The sequence below is a fragment of the Pagrus pagrus genome, assembly GCF_965226575.1.
Source record: "Pagrus pagrus genome assembly, chromosome: 4".
Taxonomy (NCBI): Eukaryota; Metazoa; Chordata; class Actinopteri; order Spariformes; family Sparidae; genus Pagrus; species Pagrus pagrus.
This window is the reverse complement of record NC_140188.1, coordinates 28,387,433-28,413,836: the sequence shown is the minus strand read 5'-3', so window position 1 is coordinate 28,413,836 and position 26,404 is coordinate 28,387,433. Positions and strand designations below refer to the sequence as shown.

The following is a 26,404-nucleotide window of genomic DNA, read 5'->3' as shown; positions in this document are numbered from 1 at the left end:
AGTCTCTCCTGGCTGTTTTTCTCATTATTTTTCCCCCACTCTTGCGTCTTCGTAATGCCTCCATGCTTTATTTATGATGGCTTGTGGGCCTTTTTATTGTTTTTTTGCATCACTCCTCTCTCCCTTTATTTCTTTGAGGTTCTTTTGTTTCTTTAGATTGTCGGTGAATATGTGTCATTCTTTCTTTCTTGATGGACGTAGCAAGAAAAACGACAAGTTGTTGGTAGAGGACTGTGTTGTATGTTATGAGCCCTCTTTCTCAGCTTCCCTACCTAAATTAGATTCTGAGTAGCTTGTTTTGCCGTTCGCACTTCACTGCATTAGAATCACTTATTGTAGAGAGTGAGAGAGAACAAGACCAATGGACAAAATCAAGTGGAGAAGCTGCTTGAAATCTTTTTTCTTCTATTTTCTTTGTAAGTATGCATATTTTCAACTGTCCATCTTTGACAGCTATCAAAGAAGATCACTCTGGTGGCTGCATTTTTGTAAAGAATGTTAATGTAAATGTTAAAGGAGGGGATAAATGACTCAAGAGGAAAGATTTGATATTTGCAGTTTTCCCAGCCTGAAAAAAGCAGAATTGCACAACCTGTTTGTTGTGTTTATCCAACGGTATTATAAATAATTATTGCAGATTTTCACAATTATCCGTGATGGTGGAGACAATAAGCTAAGTTGTTGTGACATCTGAAGCCTCCAACTGCCGAAGCCAATTACACACAAAAACACAACAGTGTTTCTGACATCCAGCTGCACAGAATTTAGGGACATTCTGTTATAAATGGCTGATGCACAATAAAGAAGGAAAGGCAGTGTCCTTTTCTCTATTGTTCAGGACATAACACAGATACTGAACATCATAGTCATCAGCATAAAAACGAAAGATGATGTTTTGGACTTGAGCCGTTCACAAATTTAAACTTAGCCTAGTTGTAGCATAATACACGCTGCATAAGTGTTTACAATGATTTACACATAACTGAATCAAAGCAGATTTCACCACACAAACTAGTCCCTTCCATAAGTTGTTACTGTGTATTCACACCGAATATTCGACAGGTGTAAATGTTATGTAGCTAACTAATCCAACAGATAAAACATGTGACCTGACAATTGATCAAAATGCTGTTTAATAATGGTGGGAAATACTGGTACAACAAAACATAATGCCAGCAACTTGAATAAATTACCAAAGTAGGTCAGCATAATTGGATATTTCAGATTTGTATTACATATAAAATTATAATATTATAATAGTATATTGTAATATAATTAATAATATTAATAGAATATTCCTGGGAACAAGGACAAATTGGCAGTTAAATTCAACCTGCCAGATGTTTTCGTGCAAAAACATTAAACATGTATTATACGTCATTTAACAGAAAATTGGATCTGAGTACCATTTTGCAAAAGCAATACGGTTGGTGCTTTTGGCTGTGGCCCACCATTAAAAGCAATGTTATCTAGAAAATTGGCATTTTATGCAATTTGGCATCCCCCACAGTTTCTAAGTGTGACACCACTGTCGTAAATACAAATCCCAGGTCTGTAACAATGTTATGTCTTGAAAACAGATATGTTGAAGTAAACATGTATGTAACGCTGTGATCCTATCCTCTCACTGAAGTTACATAGTGCAGAAACAAGTGATAGGGGGGCAGAGTGGCTGACACAGAGACACCATTCACCCTATTACAAGTTCTGTAATATCAAAATGATTATGAGTCTTTACCAGCAAACACTGTCTTGAAGTTTTAACAGTGCAACCAGGTTTATTTAAACTGACACAAACCTGATGTGTGTGTGGTGATGTGAAAGTTTGACAAATAGTTGGTGCTACTTGATCCAAATGAGTAAATCTGTAGTCTTTTAAGCCAACACAAAAGATCCATAGCTAGAGATTGGACTCCAGGCCCGCCTTTTACAGTCAAAAAGGAAAGAATGCTTAACATATTAAATACTTAGTGAGTAATGATGGGTTTCAACAAGTGGCTAATAAAGAAACAGAAGTCTAAAGGTCTCAGTGTTATGATGATCTGGAAGAGAATCCAGTAGAGGGCACTTCTTTTGAGAACCATACGGCAAGAAAAGGGAATTTTGAAATAGGCTGTTCATTATTAAAATCATTAGGGTCAAGTGTTGGCACTTTCATAATAGGCTCAATGAAAGCAAGTTATAAGTTGTAGAACAAAGACACTGAATCCATTAAAATTGTCCTTCAGGTATCTGATAGGAAAATATTCCGGGGACGGGATGAAGTTTTCATTTCCTGAATAATTTCAGACAACAGAGCGATGGAGACACAAGGGAGAGGGTGAACTTATCTAGAAAGATGAGTGTGGCATACTGACAATTTCAATTTCAGATACTTTCAGGGTGAATCATTTGTCACAGGTTTGAGAGCATCAATAGCAGGACTTACAAAATGAAACTATTGGTGGTTTTCATTCAGATATTCTCATGTTTTATACCAAAAAATAAGGCTGGACATAGTGGATCATGAACTAAAAATTAACTACCCACCTTTTCACAGCTTTTGCAACTACTTCACAGCTCCTGTTATTGTTCACACCACTGTAGTTTGAACAAAGTCATTAATGATGACTTTCAAAATTGTGTTACAGCCTCTGCAATCTAATCAGATTCACAGATAAGGTTGTAATAACATTTTAAAGCAATGAGCAAAGTGAGCATCAGCAGCAAGGAAATTAGCACCTAATTTCCTGTACATTAGTGATAAATAACCATTGTCGCAACATTTCCCTATTGCACTATTGCACCGTGTGGCACAGGCAGAAGATAAAGACACAACAGACATGACTATATGGAGCTTAAAAATGAGAGACAAGCTTGATAGCGCCTTTTGTCATCACTGTACCAATTGAAACAGCTCTTCAGAGGGCAGAGTGGAAGGTCCTAATGATAATGATGAGGGAGGACACCCACATCGAGACAGACTGCTTCTAACAGGCACTTCAGAGCATCCGAGTCTCATCAATAATAGTTTGTTATTCTGTTTGTGTTGAGATCATCAGTGTTGACTGAGCACATTTTGATAACAGAAATAACGTATGCGCATGTGCATATTTAGGTGAATTCACATGTTTTTTTCTATAAGATGGTATGGCAGTGATAATCCAATTATGTTTGCCACCCAATATATCAGTTGGTCTCAAGTATAAACATGGTCAAAGAGTAATATATGTCATGCAGAGAACTCCCAAGGAACTCAGATTTCCGCCGCCATCTTATTAGAGTAATGGAACTTAGTTTATGCCTCTCAAAGTGTTAAAAACTGGAAAGTAATTTTTCTTTTTAGAAAAATGTCTTCACTGCTAACAATAGGTCAAGACGTTCAAGGGCCCCAGTGAATGAATTCAAGCGGCTTTTATGGTCCCCTGTTGTTTCCTGTAACTATCATATTGCCATGAATTTTACTGATTGAGTGATCGGCGCTACAATTTGTGCAGACTTTTATGAATAAATACAAAGAAACCTTTATTTATGTAGTACCTTTAAAAACAGAGTTTACAAAGTGCTTTCACAATCAAGCAAAAGCAGGAAACTCAGGAAGACAATATTACAGAATGAACAGTCAACAGTCAAGCTAAACACAAGGAAGTCTAGTCTAAGGTGAGTTAAAACAAGAGGGCAGAAAATGTAAAAACACAAAAAGTCAAAATGAGTCATGACAAGTAAAAGGAAAAAAAGTGATGAAACAGGCAAAATCACAGGGAAGCAAGAGAGAGAAGAAAACAATAAATAGAAATGAATGAATACATTTGAAAATAAATGCAAAAATAGAATAAAAGAGCAAAAACAAGGGACAATATGAAGACGACATCACATCAGAGGAATTAAGAGCAGTAAAAGGAATAATAAATAAATAAATAAATAGATTAAAGACAACAAATAAAAGTGGTAAACGACGGTAAGACAGAAGGAAGGATTTATGAGCCCCAAACAATGTTTGACCTGGCCTTTCCATGTCTTCAAAACACACATTCATGATCCCCAGAGCGTAAATTATTAAAACCATGTGCCCCTGACCTGTCTTTCAGGTCCAATTTTATTTGTTTTGAATTTAGATTAGAAGACAAAGATGCTTCATAAACCTTACCTTCAGTAAAAATAAAAAAAGAATGCCTTACCTTGCCTTGTGTGTGTGTGTGTGTGTGTGTGTGTGTGTGTGTGTGTGTGTATGTGTGTGTGTGTGTGTGTGATACAGCAGTCTTTGGTGCTAGATTGTGTGTGTCCACTGCTGACCTAGTCTTGGATGCTTGCCACTGATTGGGTTATCGGGTCACTGGATGGAAGCAAAGATGGATCGCAGCAGGAGGGAGGGAAAGGGAGAGCAACGGACGTTTCTAATCTATGTCTGGTCACAGAAACAGCGAAGCAAGCAGTACGGCTTCATCGGCCTATTGTCAGCACTCTGGAATCGCTCTGCCTTTCACATGCCTCTGCACGCACACACACACGCACACACACACACGCTCACATGCTCATTCAAATCTCATTTGAATATGCCCACACAGTTCCTCTGATTTCACTGTCGGTCGCATGCATCCTGAGAAAGTTTACTCTCCCACTGCCCATACACATACAAGCATACGCACGCACACACACACACACACACACACACACACACACAGACTTCTGCCTAACTCATGTATCCAGAAGCAGAGATTTGCTCTCTTAATAGAGCAGCTAATCTTTCTGAAAGCACCCATTTATATGCACAATCCAAGCTCTCTCTCCCTGTCTCTCTCTCTCTCTCTCTCTCTCTCTCTCTCACTCTCGAAAACACCTTTTTCTGCAGACACACACACACACACACACACACACACACACCAAATGATTAGATCTCCTGCTTTAGTTTACATTTTACCCCTGGAACAACAGTGTATCTTGGCGACATTCAGAGTGCCCTTGTGACAAGCAGAATGATCAGTGAGACAGCAGAGATAAAGTGCTGTAGGTGTGTGTATCTGAGTGAGTGTGTGTGTTTGTTTAGTCTCATCAACTCCAGGCACATCAGACCTCTGCTTGCATAGAGCTACAGTAGGGCGCCTCTTTCTACCCCGCGGCAACAGTTGCTAGGGTTACCGACAGGTCGGCCACCGCAGCGATGAGGATAAATGAGCTCAGGGCTCCCATCAGCCCCTGGGTCACACTCACTCTACCTTTTTCTCTCTCACACACACACACACACACACATACACACACACACACACACACGCACACACACACACACATGTTCTCCTGTCTTCAGTCCTGAGAAAGTAAATACCTGCACACAAGCACATGACTAAACACTTTGAAAACGTATTTCACAGCCCATCACACACACACACAGAGCTGCAAACACACGTGGAATAACGCTCTCACACAATCAGCTGTATATTTCCATCAAGTATTCTCAGTGCTTCTTCTGCGAAAGCTCAGGGTTGCTAGTTTGACTCCAGCTTGTCACACACTGTTGGCAGTGTTAGCCTGTCAGTTATGGGCCGTGAGCTCTGAGTGCGCCGCAGATCCATCATTATAATGATCATCTGCTCTGACATCTCATACATCACATCCCCCGCACTCATTAAATGTACTGTAGTCGCTCCTTTAGTCACTCATTCCATTTCTGTCCATCTGTCTCGAGACAGCGGCGCTGTATAACACTGATGTGGTGCATGGATGATTATGTGTTTTCTGTATGTCATTTTACCTTCTGTGCACAGTTGTAGTGATGGAGGCGAAGTCGAACAGTACATATAAATGTTTAGTGAGATGAAAACCAACTGGTCACCATTGTTTTTCTTCCATTTGTTTACTCTTCCATCACATATTTGACTTGTACTTCATTTTACTGTGTTTAGTTTGCACACAGAATATCTTGGTCTTGTGTTCTGACTCCTCTCCTGTCGCTTCTTGTCCACAGGATGATGGAGATGTGGAGGACGACATGACTATTAGAGAGGTAAGACAAACAGCCAGTCAAACAAAATAAAAAACCACACACCTTCTGCCTCATTCAGACAGAATCAGGCATTGTGATGATGAGCTGCTGGGTTGTGCCTGGTGTGGGAGTGTTGTGACATCATGTTGTGAACTTTAACCCTCCCAGAAGGTGGTGGTAATGCACCTAAAAGCAGTTTGCCAACCGACAAGCAACAGAGGAGAAGCTGCCATGTTTCTCTGCTACTAGCATGCTCATCCTAGTGGTTGTTGGTCCACATCAACAGATGGCATAACATAACAGTGGGTTTTAAACTGGGGCACAAGACCAAAATCCATAAATACAAGTGAAATAAACACTGTACCCTCATTTAAATGATGGGAGGACCAGCGTGATTCTGTCAGAATGGGGCCACACATGCTGTAAAAGACACTTTCAGCCAATCAGAAAACAGCTCCTACAGAAAAGGTAAACCTCACAGTCTGTCAAAGATCTGTGACGGAAGAAGAGACAGCCCTGATAAAAGAAAACGGCTCAGTGTTGGTCTGAACTGTTGCACCCAAAATGTTGACATTGTAATTTACGTATTTGTTTGACTATGTGTTTATTTTTTTAGAGATGAGGTAAGATTAACTCCACCTCCACCTCAGTGGAAGTTTTTATTATTAAGTTACTTATTATTATTATATGTTTTTGGCTTCAAGTACATACACTACACATAGCACAGCACACCATTAAAAACATACAAATATACAACATACATAGTGCAAATCATATACTGATACATATACAGTAGCTTAGATTATCCCGCATTACTTTAAGAGCCAATACTTTCACTAGCATTACTCAGCCTTCGGAAACAGTTGTTAAATGTCTCTGGAGGAGCCTGAAAAATTATGTCATAGTGATTTCATCCAGGTTATCTCAGCTTGGGGACTGAGAATAAACATATGTAACAGAAAGCCTTTGTTACAAACTGGGTGCATTGAATTTCACAGATGTGGGTGTTAAACAGCAGAGAGTTGAACAGAGGACTCAACTGTTGCAACTGTTGAGTTGCATTCTGGGAAATGTAAGATCCAGTGTTTAAATTGAGCTTGATCCACCCAAGGGACAAAACGTTAGTACATCTTGGTCTTTGCTGCTTCAATTTTGACCATTTATTTAGGTAATGCCCCTTTATTATTTTTTTAATTTTATCTAAAAGCATTTTTAATCCCAAAATGTGGTTTTTAAACTTGTAAGAGCTGCATGCCAATGGAGTTCAACCATGAAGACTTTATATACCCAATAAAGTCTCAATGCAGTTTCTACCTAACAACAAAATTCTGGTGCCAACACTGGATCTTTGAAAATGGCCACATTATTCAGCATTTAAAGGATAAGACTGACATTAATCTATGATAACACCAATACCAACAGTTAGTCAGTTCATGTCACTGTGCCCTTTCCTACGATGTCTGTTGCGCTCAATCCATAATTTCCTACTAAAAACATAAAGCAGGTCACAAAAAATGTAGTTCCATTGTTTTAAAGTCTCCTATATGCTCAAACAACTGGGAACTGTAGTTTTTAAGAAATGTTATCCAAGCAGGAGACCACATTTGGTACTCAAGCATGCATTTCAGATACTCACACCATACTTGTTAGTGTAATGTATCAAATACATGGATTCTTGATCAGTTTTCAAAAATATATATTTGTCCAACTTCTCAGCTTCCACTTGATGACATCACACCATGACAGACCAGGCTTTTTAGATTCCTCAGTATTCCCAGACGGACCGATTACCCTGGAGTCTTATATTTTTGGATATGACATCATTCATAATTCATCCATCAACAGCACCTCTCATTTCCTCTCTGTCAGCCGCACATTCCTCACACTTTCTCCCTACATGCCCTCTTTTTTTTCTCTCGGAATCACTCATCGTTCACCTCCCATACGTCTGCTATGTCATTGCTTCCCACCACGTCTCCCTTCCTTGTTTGCAATTCACCCTCCTCACCGTCCATCGTCTTGGCTCTTGTATGATTTATAGAGTCATTCAGTGCGGCGCCTGGTCCATTGATTGTCTATCAGAGGGAGGTGATTTTTCAGCTGGTGGTATGGAAAGATTTGATGCCTTTCTTTTCTGATTAGTGACTGACACCAGGCATAAAGATATCATCTTTTAACAGCATATATTAAGCACACTGTCAGTCCTAGTTTTATCATCAGAAGGTAAAAAAAAAATGTTTGGCCAACAATGCCAGGCCGTAACACTGTAAGTCAACCTAGGATTGGATATAATATAGTTTATCTGATTACCTGTTTATTAATTGATCAATGCTGTCTACAAGGGACTGTTCTTTTGTTCCTTCTGTTGTTGAATTCATGTTGTGTCATGTTTATCTCTCATCCCCAAACTCCCTCCTCCTCCTCTGTGTGTTTTGCAGATTTCAGAGTGGGAGGAGATGCAGCTTGATGAGCAGGTCAACTTCAACAACTGCAAGATCGACCCCGCCCCGTTCCAGCTGGTGGAGCGCACGTCGCTGCACAAGGTCTGATTGAAAATACAGCTGTTTTTCAACCTCTGTGTGTGTCTGTCATACTGGAGCACAAATGTGTATCCTTGTCAGTAAGAATGTGTCTTCAGTACTGTTTTTTTAGTTTATCTACACTGATCAAAAACTGTTTGCATCACACTTCTCAACAACAAGGCAATTAAAAGAGCTTCGCATGAGATATAAAAAGGCATTCAGTAAAGATTTAAACGTAAAACAAGCTGATATAAAATGAAACGTATAGGAAAATGGTAAAACAAATGGAGATAATTAATAAACTAAAACTGAAAAAATACTAATTAAACAGCAGTGCAGTGCAAGACATGTATTTTACTCCTACATTTCAGTAAGTAAAAGTCAGCGGTGAACTGATAGTTCTTTTAAATCTCCAGTTTCAAACGGAGTTTGGTGTTTTTCCTTTTTGATGCACAGGGAGCCAATGTAAAGATCTGAGAACTGGAGTGATGTGTTCCACTCTCTTGGAGTTCTTGGAGAACCGTCTATTCTGTTTTTAATAAGAACATGGAAACATGCCCTGATTGGTTCAGTGTACTTACTCAGTGAATGTATGGGGCTGTAGTCATTTGGTGATATTGTTATGCTAACTGGTGTATCATCTGCAAAATTATGGTAAGATATTTAGTTATTTTCCATATTCTGAGCATGTGAATTTTGAACAGAAGTGGTCCGAGACTTGAGCCTTGGGGAACTCCAGGTCATTTTTTACTTTAACATGTAATTACTGATCAACACAAGTAGACGCCTTTTTTTGCAGTTTTTTATACAGTAGAATAGATTATTGATATACTTGATGTTCTCTTGGACTTCTTATAAAGGGGACACACTATTTTTTAAGGTTTGAGTGTAAACTTTCCATACTAATAATAGTCTATGAAAGTAGCATCCTGTGTTTGGAAGAGTGGGTGAGAAGATACTATGATTGGGTAATTTCTTCTTATTATAATCATAATTTATCATGAACATCTTAAGCATTTTCATCTCAGAAGTAAGTCTTGGAGTGAGGCCATCTTGACTTCGCAACAGGAACGGAAGCACTTGGAAAGTGAACTTCCACCAGTTCCAATACTCTGGATAGTCCTTGTGCTCCTGTGGTGTGTAGTGGCATTAAAGGAGCATGCAAACAAACCAAAAGAACACACAGAGGCACTCGAGACAAATTATCCCCCACTGTTAGTAAGAGAAAGCGAAAGTGCAGGGCAAAGAAAGGAGCTTTTGCTCTTTGGAGCTCATGTTGATTTGGTTTTCTTACTGCAGCACAGTTGTACATCGTGAAAGAAGCTGTCTCCAGCACACACACACATACACACACACACACACACACAAACACACATACATTTCACTGTTGAAACCCTCACTTCCAACCAAGCACTCACACACAAACACACACACTGACTTGCCAGCGGCTGTGGCAGCACCTAATGTTCACCATTCATAATGCTCTACCTTCTCTCTCTCGCTCTCTCTCTCTTTCTCTCTCTCCTCTTGCTCTCTCTTTGTCTCTCTCTCCTCTCTCTCTCTCTCTCTCGTCCATCCTCTGGGCTCTGTGTGAATATTCTTTAAACATTTAAGAGAGGGATCCTGCACCAATCCATCTCGCTCCCCTCCCTCCACTGCACCCTGCCAAAAGCCAATACCACGCGCAATCTCCCTCAGCATATTAAACACCGCCCGCCGCCACTGCCGCTGCTGTATTCAGGCGTGTGTGTGTGTTTGTGTCTGTGAAGTTATTCACTCTACATCACTCTTGCCCTGCTCGGCCTCTCTGGATTTTGCTACCATATATCCCATACAGTTTACTGCTGTTGTTTTTCTGTGTTTGTCTGTTGGCCCTTTTGTAATGGACTACTCTGTTTATTAGAATATTTACATGACAATATGTTTCTACAGTCACTGTGTTCTGGGTTTTGTTCCAGAGCCACTCTCAGTTCATTTAGGATAGTGACTAAGTATTAAAAGCAACCCAAACTTCACTCATGTCACTGTGTAGATTTTCATCAAAGAAATACATTGCAAAATGATATGTACCAAATAACATCATGAAAAGACCTCCCAAATAACAAGAAAGCATACAGTAGGTGACAAATTTAAGTAAAACCACATGTAAGGTGTTGGTGTACTACACACCTTCAGGATAGCTTCAGTGCTCCCTGTCATAGATTGTCCAAGATCACTCATTTGGTGTTTGGATGATGGTGGTGAAATCTAAAATCTCCTGTATGTGTTCAGTGAGGTTGATCTGGTGACTGTAATGTCCACAGCATATGTTCTAATCATTTTTATAGTCAGCAAAACATTCAGTGAGCCCTTGTGCCCAGCTTTTACTCAGGATGTTCGTTTCTTACCCATCAGTACCTAGCCAGCCACACAGGTAGTATTGAGATTATGTGCACACATTTTCAGAGATATTCCATGTAGATTTATATTTTATTTTATATATATATATATTATTTATTCAAAGTTTCAACAACTTGTCTTTTCACAAACTGTTTCCCAGATACTCTGTATAATCCTTAAAACTCGCCATCAGCACTTTTCTTTATTTGGGTAGTTCCTTTAAATTTCTGGATTTTGAAGTGGTTTATTGATTTATTTATTTTTTAAGGAATAGCTTGACATTTTGGGCAATATCCTTATTTGGAGAGGGATATCTCAAAACCTAGGCAAGAAAGAGAAAGTGAGAAAATATGTTTTAAATTTATTTTGGTAAACCGACTTTTAAAGGTGGGACAGTATTATTTTTAAATTTCAGTATATACTTTGCCACATCAAATGTAATACCTCAATATAAGCACCACAAACATACCACATTGGAGGTTATTTGTAGCCTCTGATAGTGGCAGTGCTTCTCAACAAGGTTTTCATTTTAAAGTTCCCATGCAGCAGCTAGTGGAGTGTTATTTGCTTCTGCATACAGTTAGTAGACTTGTTACGAATATTGATTGACGTTTAGAGGAGCCAATAGGCTGAATATGTGTTACACCCCCCATGGAGCTATCGGCTGATGTTGCCCGGATTGGCAGATCCCAATAAGCACAGCCAGAATTGGACGGAACAACACAGCCTCTAGGAAGACGGAGACCAGTTTAACGACAAGAAATGGCTAAATCACCCCAGGGATGAGTCAGAAATTAAAATCGCTAACTGCACGACTATGAGCTAACTAATGAACAGCAGCTGCATTAGAGTTATCGATTACTCTTGCAATAGAACTATTGGTTATCTGTCCATCAGGAAACGCCATTATTCTACTCGGTCACATTGTTCTTAACGGCGGCGTACGGCCCCGGTCAGGAGGTGTTCATTGAAAGGTTGCTGGTTAGCAGTAGTTAGTAGTTACTTAGTGAACAAGGAAAGCTATCTGTTCAGAGTTGTGTCAGAGTCGGAGAACATCAGAAAATACTTGCCCAATAAAATATCATCCAGTGTCAACCAAATCAGTGAATAAAGGTATAAAATTGAGTTTATGTACACTTATCTGCGAGGCCTGGTACCCAGAACCACTCCGCTCTGGTGGTGCCCTTTTTATGCCTCCATGGTGGATCTATAAATATCTATATCTATAAAACAACTGTTTTGCCATTGTTGGGTCTGATACTGGCTACTTACTAGCGTAAGTGAGATATAGAGCAAGACAGATGTGATAAAAACATTGTTTTTGACTTTACAGGAAGATTGAAGAGGGCAAACACCAAATATGACCCAATAATTCAGTGCAAAACAGAATGTAGAAGCTTTGGTGTGCTGGTCCAACTAGAGTTTGTTTAGAGCCTCTAATGTCTCCCCTCACTGTGCTGATGATCAATTGTTCCTACGATGATATTAGCAGCACCTCTAATCAGTGAATTGCAGTTTAAATAGATGTGAATGGGCTGAATCTGAGGTGAGCTGACTAACCCCAGCGAAGCTACTATATCCTCCAGTGGGGAAACTCTTCGACAGATTACATTACGACTGGCCCTGGCCTAAAAACACTTAACAATCTTTTTCTTGGCACAGCTTGCGTTTGCTTGGCACAGTGGGATCAATTTCAGATGTCCCAAATGCCCATTCTGGCTAAGTAGGAAGTCCCATTAAACACTAAAATGGTCTAGAACAAAAAGTCCAGCTGGCATGAGTCCTGCAACCTTTCTGATCCGCCACTGAAGTTTTTGACCTCTCACTGCTTTTTTTGCTTTTAGCTCCACACAGCCACACTCCTCCATGGTAACTCTTAACAGTGGAAATGAGATTAAATGAAAGTTTAATGATCCCCATGGGGAAACTGAGTCATCAGCAAATACAGGACTAATAGGGCAGAGAGTATAAATAGAGCAAAAACAGGGTCATAGAAACATGCAAAACCTAACATTATAAAAGTTGAAATAAAGACATGTATGACACTAATGGCACATAATGACAACTTCAGTATTCACAGAACATTTTAGCAGTGTTCCTTTTGTTATTTGGACTGCATAGAAATGAGTCATACTGTTTTTTAAAAGGCAAATAAATATATAAATATGGACTGGCTCAAAAGGTTATTTAACAGGGAAAATCTCTGACTTTGCCAGTCAAGGCCTTTCAGGTAACTAATGTAAATGATGAAATTAACTTCAACACTATTATTAGAAATTGGTCTTGACATTTTTACCCTTTTATACACAAGACTCGGCACGCTTTAACATCTTCACCCTGCATTTGACTGCGATCATGAGACAGCTGTCCCAGGTTAATGTGTGGTCATCACCATTAGTAGAGTCTCAAGTCTGCAGGCAGAGTTCCACACACATCACTGCTAAACCTTATGATAACATATAATTACAAATTAGTTCCAAATAAAGACATGCAGCAGTTAATCAGCCAGGTAGTCAGTAAAATGTTAAAACGGTTTAAACATGAGTTTATTGTGAACAAAAATATCCTGCGTAACATTCAGCAAACATTCCTTAAAGGACACTTGTTGTGTTTTTTTTTCATTGTTTTCTTTTCCTTCAGGGTGTTATATAGGTTCTTGTACATGTAAAATATCTTAAAAGTTAAAAGGATCAGAGGCCAGACCAACAGAGGCTCCTCTCTCCCACAGAAAACACTGCTCCTGAAACACTCGTCAGAAGTCTCACCTTTATTTCTCTGACTTTGTGACATCACACTACCTCACAGAGTCACACATTTACATAACTTAAGCCTAGTGGCTAGTTCAGCATTTAAAATTTGACTTAGCAGTGCTGGCTCAGGTGTGTGTGAGCCGACCAATCAAAGGAGACTGGGTATTCAGGAGGGGCCTTCTTAAGGAGACTGTAGCTAAAACAGAGTGTTTCAGACAGAGGGGGAATACAGAGCTGCAGCACTGGACAGTTTGAGAAAACTGATGTGCTTTTTGAGCATTAAAGCATATAAACATATTCTTGTAGTAACCCCAAAGTAAAATAATGTCTCTTTTAAATACTTCTTTCATAGTAGTAGTAGTAGAGTTCAGATAGTAGCAAAATTACTTCACCATGCTTGTTTTAGATTTTATTAAACCTAACACTAAACAGTGAACTGAATATTGCAAAATAAAAGAATAAACAGAAAATATGTAGGTCTACTAGCCAATGTTAGCATAATAAGTTATAACCACAGTAAAGCTATATTACTTCACTGGCCCTGATATGGCCACTCTATTGAAGATAGGGCTGCATCTAACCGTTATTTCAATCAGGAGACAGTATATGAAGTAAATAAGATGTTTACTGCAGCAGATGATATCTGATAATTGAGTCTTGTCAGAAAGTCTGGTGCTTAGACTCTACAGGGAGATTTTTGCGATTGAGGGGTGTCCCTGAGCACTGGTGGAGGTGGCTGATGACTCCGCTGAGAATGATGAAATTAAGCTGGTGAATATGTGAAGAGTGGGCGTTGATGGGGAGGTGGAGAGGGCAAACAAAACGGCAGCATGACTGAAGTAAAGGGAGAGAGAAAATCACATTTAAAAAGATGCAGCAAGATGATAGACTCAGATTGTGGTTGTGTCACTGTGCTTTTGGACAGATGTGACAGGCTGATGTGAACAGCTGATGTCAATATGACGGCACCAGATAATGACTGCAAGCAAACTCCAGCGTATTGCGTTTTATGATAATATAATATGGAGTAATATTGGACCTAAGTTTAAGAATACCAGCATTCCCCTTTAAGCCTGTGTTTGAATGTGTCTGAATTTTGTCTTGATTATTTGGTGTTTCCCCACCGACACAGGTCACCTAACTGATACACTATTACACTATCTCCAAATGTTGACCCTGATGTGATGTCCCAGTATCTGACTGGCTGTTAAATCTCCAGATAGTGTGTAGTCTTTGTCAACTCATTTCTTGGCCTGTTGAACAACTTGTGCTTGAAACATGGCTCTTCATAGACACATGGTGGTCATTTTCTTCTGACATCATGCTAAGGGTGGGAAGTTCAAATGCTGGGATAATGTTATTCTGCTATGATCCATGCTAGAAGTTGTATAAACTTAGGGAATCTGCCAACCTGCTATCAGTTTACCATTTCCCGATTGATTTATAGTGACAATGTAGAGGGACATCGAGCCATTTTCAAAATAAAACAACAGATTTGATAGCCAATTAGTTTCCGCATTCAACCACTCCTAGCTAACATTACAGTTTGATTACATCCAGTGCGTTTCACTTCCTAGCTTCAATGAATGTGTCCAAGAGGTGTGCTGATATTTTAGAAATAATTTAAACCTTGTATTGTGTAACACTACCAAACAATCATGTTAGCTAGGACGTGGTTGAATGCTAACATTAGCTGTTGTCTAACAGAAGCTAATGGGTGAGTGAAAATGTGGAGGGACATTGGCCAAATATCAAGGGAAAACAACATATTTCATAAGCCATTAGCTTCCATGAGTCAACAGGTAACATTAGCATTCAACCACTTCCAGCTAACATTACCGTTGATAGTATTACATGATAGAAGGTAGAAATTACTTCATTTTTCAAGCCATAAAGTGAAACGAACTAGATGTTATCATTCTGTTAACTGTTAACTAGGAAGTGGTTGAATGCTAACAGAAGCTAATTGGTTATCGAATATTTTATTGTATCTTGAAAATGGCCTTTTGTCGCTCCATATTTTCAGTTGCTGATCAATCAGTAAGGGGAAATGATATTGATTTGTCTGATTCCCTTCTCACTGTTCCTGTTTTAAAATTAGCAGTAAGACCAGTCTGAATGTCTCTGTGGTATTTCCCAAAGCGATCGTATCCCTTTTAAAAGGAACATTCGACTAGTTGAATGAATCCATTGTGAATGAAGTTGTCCGTGTAGGATAATTGAAGTCAGTGGTGCATTTCCCTAACTGAACCTCATTTTCTAATTAAAGTAGGAACCCAGCAGGGTATTATCTCTGTTTATACTGTTAGTGTTTCACTGATTGTATTTCAACCACCTCTGCTTGTGTTTTTGCAGACCCACACCATCTTCTCGCTGCTGGGCCTTGACCACGCCTACGTTACCAGTATAGGACGCCTCATTGGGGTGGTTTCCCTGAAAGAGGTAAGAGTCTTTTTGGGGGGGAGTGTATTCTCTAGCATATTCATATGGTTATTGTGCGTATTTGAATAGTTTCATACCGCTTTAATCTCACAATTCAATTTGGCAATTTGTTCGACACCTACACTAATGTAAAAAGACATGACTGTCATCATTTATACAGGAGCATATTCACTGCTTTCATAACTGTATAATCACTGTCAATACCATCAGGAGTGCTGTCACCCTGCTGTACGCACACACACACACACACACACACACACACACACACACACACACTCACTCACTCACTCACTCACTCAAAGACATTTCAGTCAGCATTAATGATTCCTCCTCCCCTCGCCTGTTATGTACTGTGACAGACAAAAGGCTGCTTAATATTGCTGTCTCTATCTATTGTCTCTGTGTCTGTTCTCTGCACCCTCCCTTTCTTTTCATCTCGCCTGCCTCACAAACAACTGAAAACCTCTTGCTCTTTGTGAATTGGCCAGGAAGTGGTGAGAGGATTGTTGCTAAGTGCAGTTCTGCTTGCCTGTCCCTGACATTTAGGCTTTTTTGTTCTGCGTTCCACCAGCAGACAAAAACCCAGCCAAGGCAGATAAAGCCCAGCCTCTCCCAGTCTGCCTGTCTGTCACACAGACATGCTGTTATATCACAGCCTCATTGGTCCGTATGAAAGAGGAGATTCACAGGGATGTTTGTGTGCGTGATTATAGTGCATTATTTCCACCCTACAGCGTGCAGACACTATTCTTTTCAGGGCTGCCACTGGATCTGTTGCCCCCAAAATCCTTCACCTTATCAGCCAAATGACAAACTTTGGCCGGCCAAACAGAAAATTCAATAATACTTTCTCACACTGAGAGCAGAGAGAGATGGGATGAAAGAGACCTTAGAGAATCACAACAAACTTTCACACAGCTCCAATGTGTTTCTTTCGAATGCATGGAAAACATATAAACCCAATGTGTTGTGATTAATTAAAGCACAAGATGGTCAATGTAAATACATTTGAGAAATCACATGTTTTGCTCTGTGGGCTAAAACAGGGAGCACGTGAATCTTTTGTTTTTGATATGTACTATAATACAAAATGTTGTGCCTCTTGTGCAACAGTTTGTTGGCAGTGAGGAAGATGACTCTTTAAGGCCCTCCCTCCCAAATACTCGGTCTGCTCTGATTGGTCAGCTCACACACGCCTGAGCCAGCACCGCTAACAACAACAGGACAGCTGTCCTAAATTAATGCTTACGTGGCAAACTAGCCGCTAGGCATAAATGCAAATGTTTGACATGGTAACATAGTGTGATGTCACAAAGTCACAGAATTAAAGGGAGGGACAAGTGATGAGGCGTTCCAGGTAGTTCAGGTGCAGTGTTTTCTGTGGGAGAGAACAGCCTCTGTCGGTGGGGACTTTGGGCTTTAAGACCTTTTTACATGCACAAAAACCTATATAAAATACTGGAGGAGTAGTGTTCAGTTTGTCCATTCTGAGCTACTGTAGAAACATGAGGGTGCAACATGCAGCTTTGATATAAAACGCTAATTCGAAGAGAACTAAAACACAACAGTTCTTAGTTGTCAGGTGATTCTGCACTAATCAAAACATAATTATGAATATAATCCCATGTCCCCCCTAAATCCTACACACAGGACCTTTAGGGTAATGATTGAAATAGACTGCTGAGTGTCATTAATAAACAGTTCAGGTTGGCTTAAACTAAGATAAAAAAGGTTGAAATAAATGACTAGAATTTATGGATAAACAGTTGAAATAGACAGCTAACATAGCTAGTTTCAGTCCTTCTTTTCCCCAAAGTTGATACCAAATTACAAAGGTCTTTCAAGAAGTTTTTGTAGACAAGGCCCAAAAGACACTTCTTCAACACAAGCTGTCATTTTCTGAATCTTTTGATTCTGTTAACATCTGAGGAAAAATCTTAAATGTTTTTGATCCCAGTTAAGTCTTTGCTGACATAATACACATGTTGCTGATATACAGTATATACTGGTGTACATTGGTTGTGTACAGTGTATGACAAATGTGCTATCAAGCAATATATGGTGTCATTTTGTCCGGCAAGACCAAGCCTAATTCTTCACCAAGAATCATTGTCTCTGCCACTTTGAATTTTTATATTGTTCTATTGTTTTTATAAACATTTCTTGAAGGCAGACTGCAGTATGTATTGTGGCAGAGGCAGGTCTGACCCTGTGAGTGCACTTTTTTTGATCTACTTCCAATTCTGCTGTGTGTAGGTGGCAAGGAGAGCCACAGAGATTAATAAACGTGTAGTCTTTTCCACCTCTCCTTTCTCCTCTTCTCTTATACTGTGAAAGGATTCAGCAAACAGCAGCTAAAGTCACTCTGACCTCACTTTCAATGCACGCTGCCCTCTGACCATGAGCTCTCCCTCCATTGCATTTTGAAAGGGGGTTCCAGTTGAAAATAGAAAATGGCTTGTGTGCCTGTGTATCGGATTGTAAACTACGGACATGATCTCGTACTGTAGAGCAAGGCCAGTACAGCATCAGGGTTAGCAGTTCTATTTCCACTGGGGCCAAAACTGTATGCAGCACAGCATAATAAGGGACTGTGAATAAAACCCAGTATGAAATAGCACAATTTAGGCTCTATCTCTTTGTTTTTGACATAGCTGATATCCATGGTGACCATATATCATATATTGTTTTTGGCAGGTAGGGTCCTTGATAGTTACATTTTCTTTTTTTACCATCCCCCCCAAATAAGCCGTCCAGTGGTCTAGCATTGCACTCCTAACACTGTTGGACTCATTATGGACAGTTTAAAAACAAATGATCAAAATCGATAAAACAGAACCAGAGAAATCACCTTTTATTCCACGCATTCTTCTTCCTGTTTAAAACCTAGCGCCCACATTACCCACAATGCAACTTAACCACTGAGCGGCATCACTGGAGGAAATTCATCAGGTTATATATATTTTACAAGTGCAGTAGTACTCCCCAAGACCTGTGGACACACAATTGGAGTTACCCATTGAACCATAAAAATCAATGTAGCTTCATTGTTTCCTGCATGCGTGTTTAGACACTCTTTGTGGTGTCATCTCTAACTTGTCTTTCTCCATCCAGCTTCGTAAGGCCATTGAGGGTTCTGTGACGGTAAAAGGTGTGAAGGTGCGTCCTCCTCTGGCCAGCTTCAGGGACAGCGGTACCAGCAGCAGTGAGAATGAAGCCACCGAGCTCCACAAGCTGTGGGATCGCCACAAGAGCATGTCGCTGCCCCGCGAACACACCCCCTCTGAGTCCGACGAGAAATCCCAGTGAGAGAAAATAGAGGAGGGGGAAGAAGAAGAACAGGTGAAGGGAGAGGAGGAGGAGGAGGAGGCATTGAGATCTTTAATCCCCCAAAGCCACAAAAGAAATGCAAAAATCCTCAGGGCTTAGGATCAATATTTAATTCTGAAAAGAGTTCTAGTGCTCCGCCAGCCTCTTCGTCACTCCTCATTTCTCTCCTCATCTACTCCTCTTTTTCTCCTCCATCCTCCACTTTTTCTTCATGGACCCACCAGTGCTTTCCCCAGGGGTCTTACACTGACCAAGCCAGACACTCCACAGAAGAGTGGAACACAACTCAACCTGTGCCCTGCTCTCCATTTACCCTCGGGAACCCACAGCAGAGTGAATGTGGATTATGGGGAAAGAAAAAAAAAAAGGACTCATGTTGGTTGAATCCAACAAGGGTCTGGGAATTGGTTGCAATCTTAAAAAAAGGGATATTTTTTTTTGCAGACTATGTTTAGCTTGTGTATCTTTAGAGTTGGGATCAAAGTTCGGACCTTTTTGAACAAGTCTTCCACTTGATGATGTCGAGGAAGAATAACGTATGTTTGTAAGAGTGAGTGTATCTAATGAGAAAATGTGAGTGTGCGTGAAGATGGAGGTAGCAAAACGACTATGTCTTATAGGATTTTGTTTTTTTATTGCCTTTAGAACACATTTCAGTCTTTGTTTTCCTGCTTGAATAATTTTATTTCTGACTGATCAGGTTGTCTGTGTTTAACTGGAATGTGCCATAGCACCATTTCTCTGCAGTTTGTCCCCTTGACGAGCACTGGACTACGGGGACAGATGCCTTAGTTTTTCTATGTTTTTCTTGCTTCCATTTTTCCTCTCTTCCTTGGTCTTCTCATCTCTTCAGTCTTAATGGTCAGGTCGAGAGTACCATCTATGCAAGCAGACATGCCTGTCGGCAGTGGTGGAAGCACCTGTAGCCCTTTTCATAATGTACACTCCTTTCATACTATAGTCTTACATGACAAAGACACGTAGAAATACACACAAATAAGACGGCAGCGATGCACTCCGAGAGTCACGGTTTTCTACTTATCTAAATATAGCCCTTAATAACCGTTCCAGAGAAGGTTGGGGGCGGATGGACAGGGCAGGAAGCGAGGGAGAGATGAAGAACAGGGAGCAAATGGATGGCTGAAAGAATGAAGACATCATTACCTAACCAGCTGCTCTGGGCCCTCTCATCAATCTGCCTTTGATTTCCATGTTAGCTTACCTCCATTACTATCAGAGACACACTAGCCCCCCCACCAGCTATATGATGCAATGGTCCAGGGCTGAGGCAAACATGTTGTCAACATACGGTATATATGTTATCATATGACAACATGTGAACAGCAGACTGAACTGAAGTAAAATTTGATCTAAAAACACTAAAGGAAATCCATAACAATAACGAGTGGTCCAAGCTGTAGCCCAACCATTTCTGATTTACTTCATTTACCAATAAAAGTCCAAGTCATCACTAAATTATTACTGCAGCTACTCTTCCAACGTAGTTGACCGATTAAACCTCAAACTTTTGGCATTAAAGTTTAAAGGTTCAGTGTGTAGGATTTGGTGCCGTCTAGTGGTGGCATGGCAGATTGCAACCAGCTGAACTCGTCTCACCCTCACCTACAGTAGCCGCTAAAAACATGAGAAACACAAAAGACCTCTGCTACTGTGGAAACGTGGCAGAGCAACATGGCGGACTCCGTGGAAGAGGCAGCCCAATTGTCAGAGTAAATGTTGGCTGTGTACGTTTCTGCAAATTTATATTCTTTAAGGTTAAATTTGTAATTTCATGTTGTGACAGCGCTATGCTCATGATATGGTCAGATTTAGGAACAAAATCCACTTGGTAAGGAAAAGATCATGTTTTGGCTTAAAATACCTGGTTTTGTTGCATATTACACGGACACATTTGAACGTATCCATGCTGTGCAGAAACGTGAACTGCCATTTTATTGTGGCTACTGGGCTGGAGGAGGACCCACTCCCTCTGTAGATATAAAAAAGGCTCATTCCACATATAAAAATCAACTGAATTATCAATTCTAAGGGAACAAAAACACAACAGTTGTTAGTTTCAGGTGGTTTTACAATAATGACAAAATAATTATAAATATTATATTCCATTCCTGCCAATAGATCCCCCGAAATCCAGCACACTGGACCTTTACTGACAGAATAGTTTCTGACTCAGCAAGCAGAGTGATGTGAAAGATAATGTATATGTACTGTGTATTTAATAATTAATGTCTGCCATAATGCTTGAGGCTCGTCAGTGCGCTCTCTGCTCATTGCCAGAAGAACATTGATTTGTTTTACCCTCTCCAGTCCTTCCACTTCCACTATAATGGGCTGCTGATCCCAAACACGTCATTTAAAACACTCTCCTTTATTTTGTTTCTATCCTTTAAGTTTGTTTCTTGTTTGAGTTTTATTTTTTACTTTTTTGGGGGGGAACAGATGTCCACTACTACCTACAGAATTAGCTCTACTGTTTGGATGCCTTAAGTATGCACTCATACCTAACTCCATTGTGTTTTTCTGCATTTGATGCATCGCATGGATTTTATTTTTGGTGGTGTCTTGTCTTGCTGCACACCACTAAAAGTAAAAGCTAAACAGCATGGCTTTGCATGACCGAGTGCACGTAATATTTGTTTTATATAATGAAAATGTACCAAAAACAAAAACTTGATGGATATTAATATGGTGCGAGTGACTGAGTTTGTGTCTTTAGTGTGTTCGCCATCCTGTGCCTGTATGTTATGTGTCTTTACTTTTTATTATTTTATATTTCTAGTGTTCGATTATTTCACTTTGATTGGCATCTTCATTTCATCCAATGAGCTTTATTCACTGCCTGATTTTGAGCTGGGGATGGGGGGGCGTACAGATTAATATATTTAACATCATTCCTGTAATGTAAAATCATAATTTAATGTCTTAACCCATCTTAAATTGATGACTATTCTCTTTTTGAAAGTTTGGGGGCTTGTTTTATGATATTTGTTGTATTTGTTTCACATTTGATGATTTTACCGTTTTATGCTGTCCTTTATGTTTTTAAAAAAATCTTTTGACATGTCTGATATATTTCAACTAAGACGTGTATTTGTAAAGTGCAAATAACACTAACGGGGTGAAGGCTCGTGAAGGTTCGCTTGATAGGAAAGCAAAAGAGAAATGTAATTGTGAAGCTAAGTAAAGTTAATGTTGAAGGGACCAGCATGAGGTCTGTTGGTGACATGTTCATTCCACAAGTGCCTGCATCGACTCCTCTCCTTTATCAATAAGCAATCGACACCGAAGTGTTTGAATCTGGTTTACTGGTCATATGCATGTAGACGAGGCACTTTTCACACACGCGTACACAAATATGTAAGTGGGGTGGATGATGTGTCATTTATATATAACAGTGTGCTGTTATCACCATGGTAACCTGTCGTCATCGTCGCAACCCTCCCATCTGCTCGCCCCGGGGACTGACTGAGATCCACTCTGATTTGGTTCTGTTCATTTCTTTGTGCTTTTCATCGATTTTCATTATTCTGCCTTCTGCCAGAGCCTTCCCCTCAGCACACATTTCAGAATTTTTCATCTCATTTGCTACCAGACAGATATAGACTGAGGTAGATGCATATTTATTAGTCTGTATTAATCAAAGTAGAAGTTGTAAAAAAAAATATATATATATGTTTTTTTGTTTCTGATTCTTTTTATGAATGATCAACTTGTAGGTAATCAATTTGTGCAATAACAGTTGTTCATCTCACTTTGTAACCCAGTTTTGATTAATGACATGAATGCAAGATAACCTTATTTTTGTAAAGAAACCTGAAAAGTGTAAAAAGATGTATGTATACGAGGAACTGACGCTCACACGGGAGCTTATGTGTGATAAAGTGATGTGATGACGGCTTAAGGGGGAAGGTTTCCCAAAAGCTTTAATGAAAGCTATCAGAATGGCACTAGAATCAGCATTAACGTATTTAAGGACACTGTTTGTACCTTTTTAGGTGTTGTCTAGCCTTTGTTCAAGAGGAATAGCTTACACTCCTCAATTTTGGCTTTGGGAAACCTTCCCCGTCTGGTCATAAAAGGCTCTGCGGTGAAACCTGCTGCATGGACTGTAGCTGGCACTCTCATACAAACCCCCCTTAAGCACTGACGCTAAGTCAGTTTTATCATACCCCTCTCTATCCTCTCCTTCAGTCTGAGGGGCTTTGATAAGACCAGATCCTTGCATCAGCTGTTGAGGGTTATCTTTTATCCACTCCTTAGGGCTCTTAGGGACTGTACATTGTACATACTGGAGGCCTCCACTAACCCAGGCCAAACCAGATGGAGCTGAACAAAATCCAGAGCTATTTTTCACACAGAAAAATGAAACATTGTTTTGTATATCAGGGATGAATAAATGAGATTTTAACAAACAGGTCTTCTGTTGAACATGACTGTTTTTTATCTCCTTGGACGTGTGTTATTCTGCAGCTGTGATCCTTTCCTGTGTTTCCTCTTCTTTCCCTTCAGTAACAGCTGTTAAACACCTGAGGTGTTGTTTTTGTCATCCGCTGACACTCCCAGTGGAGAAGCAAACACATTAATGCCATAATAATGTTCCAATTAGTTCATTATGTCCCAAATCTTTTTGTAGCACAGTGAGTCAAAGGCATTTTACAATATTTGCTCCTACCCTTGCATTTTAAATGGATGAGAAATCCTCTTTAAATGTTCAAAGTTTTTCAAATTCAATCAGGCTTTACTGGCACGGGGAACACATTTGCTTTGCTAAAGCAAGTGTGAAATAAAAACAACAAAAAGATACTTAACCAGAAAAAATGGGCATTTGTTGTTAGAAATACATGTTTATATTCATAAACAGATAAGTTAAATATAAGTTAAAATAGCATTAGAAAAATGTAGACTTGCATTTAAAAGTGACTAAAGTCACTCCTGCAACATTTATTTTTTATGCCCTATAATTAATTCTGCCTTAGATCCAACTCACTGAACACAGAATTAGGCTTTTAATTGTGTAGTTTATACTACCCAAGAACTCATTTATTGTCAAAATGTATTTCTTTGCACCAGTCAAGATTTTTGAAGGGAAAATACACAAAACAGCTTTTAATCGAGACCCAAGCAAATTGTTGTTCAACAGATGAGAGTATCTTGACATTTCTTTAGAAATTGTTGATTTGGGTACTGTACGTGTCACTTTGTATTACATGTGACAAGAGGTACAGTAGGTTCAAGCTTCACAATGAGTTGCAGTTGTAGCTATAGTAATGCGTGCACAAAGAAATATTTGTATTTATTGTGAGAAAAATTGTTTTTAAATGTTGTATAAGGTGAGACTTCCATACCTCTTTGATTATAAAGAAGGTTGCATTAATACTAAAAGTATCAATAGACTCAATCCACAGAGAAATGCACAGTCTAAATTTAGAAACTGCCTTCAAACGAGCCACCAGGACTTCCATAAATTTGTGATGACTATAACTATACAGTCACCACCCACAGCCAAGGCCACAGCATGGCAATGTTTGCAGAAACACCAGCAGAGCTGATGATGAAACACAGTGCCTGCACAGGCCTTATGCTGTGTTCAGACCAAACGCACACAAATTATTTGTATGACTAGATTATACACAAGGTCAATGATAAAACGCGATTGGAAGTGATATTGTGTCTGATAAGAGTTGTTCAGGAAGGGGGGCGCTGCTGAGCTTCTGGAGGAATAAACAGTCACATTAGAGTCTGCTCTGATCCGGAGCCACCTACCAATGAGAGGAGAGCTCAGGGATTACTTTTAAACTTTTGGGATTAAAAAATGGATCCCTCCCATTTATCAACCTGACTGCAGCAGCAATCCGCGGAGGGGACCTCCATTGTCGGGTGTTTGTGTTCTGTAATGTTGACTGCTGATTAAAGGAGAAATGTACTTTACCGCATGAATGTAATGTTACAGAGAGGAGAGGGGAGAAGAAGAGAGAGAACCAGAGTCTCTGCTGAGTGCTGAGTTCAGTGATTGAATTCAAACACACACACACACACACACACACACACACACACGCCCTTGGTACATGCCATTGCTCGCTAGCGTACAGCTAATGTACAGTAACGTGATGTGGCTGTTTGGTGCAAATAAACACTAAAGCAAATGACGCTAATAGACACAAATGATCCGGCAGTCAAACTTGACTTCCTTCCTCACTTAGTTCAACAAACTATGTAACAAAGGGCAGAAATCTTACATATTATATCTTTAAGAGGATCCACCCATTAATTAGCACTTCCAGCTGAAGGGTCTGGTCTCATTTGAGTCATCCAGAATGTTGTAAACTTGATAAAGTTGATTAAGTAGTGGAAGCTGCGGAAGTCTGTCCAGTCAGCTCCAGTAACAGAGTACTGTATTCAACTCAACTGCTTTCCCACTGGGAGTGTTAACCGCAACAGTTGGCACTGTAATGAACTGCAACCACCACACTTTGTGACTATGCAGTTGTTTCTGTCAGTGTTTTTCTGTCCCCTCCTTATGGTATGTCCCTGTTCACAACACACACACACACTCCATTCTGTTGTTTTGCTGTGTGTGACTGTGAGGAGAGCATCTGGGCTGTAATGGGCTGAGACTGCAATGGTAAAAGCTTAATGATCTAAATGAGTTCTTTCGTTAAGTAGGCTGCAGCTCTGTCACTCAGTGAGTGTCAGGTGGGGGCACGAGACTTTCTCTAGAGAGACAGAATGAGTTGTGCCTCCTTCTGTTTGTGGGCATGTGTGCCTACGTGTGTGTTGCAGAGATCATTAAGCACTATTTTTAAGTGTCTATTGTGGTTCGTACCTCCCATACAATCTATAATCCACTCTAAGTGCCAGGTAATAATGTGACACTTTGATATCCTTTATACAACAAGGCTATGAACATGTGTGTGAATGACCATGTGCCTATCTGAATGTGAGCAAATTCTCATAGACTGAGACACCGAAGACGAGATTAAGTTGTAACAAGCACGGCTGCGGTC

The 26,404-nt window shown here is 39.9% G+C and overlaps 1 protein-coding gene across 11 annotated transcripts in view; it reads left to right on the top strand.

Annotated features, from left to right (window-relative positions):
* LOC311256394 (chloride channel protein 2-like) overlaps positions 1-23,814 on the top strand; it is a 206,819-nt gene extending 183,005 nt beyond the window's left edge. For all 11 annotated transcript variants that reach the window (XM_084351429.1, XM_084351433.1, XM_084351430.1 and 8 more), the window contains 4 exons: positions 5,939-5,977; positions 8,395-8,499; positions 15,963-16,049; positions 19,164-23,814. In XM_084351429.1, the coding sequence (XP_084207555.1) occupies positions 5,939-5,977; positions 8,395-8,499; positions 15,963-16,049; positions 19,164-19,358 (426 nt within the window). In that variant the 3' untranslated portion in view covers positions 19,359-23,814. The remainder of the gene's footprint in view (positions 1-5,938; positions 5,978-8,394; positions 8,500-15,962; positions 16,050-19,163) is intronic.
* The last annotated feature ends 2,590 nt before the right edge of the window (positions 23,815-26,404 follow it).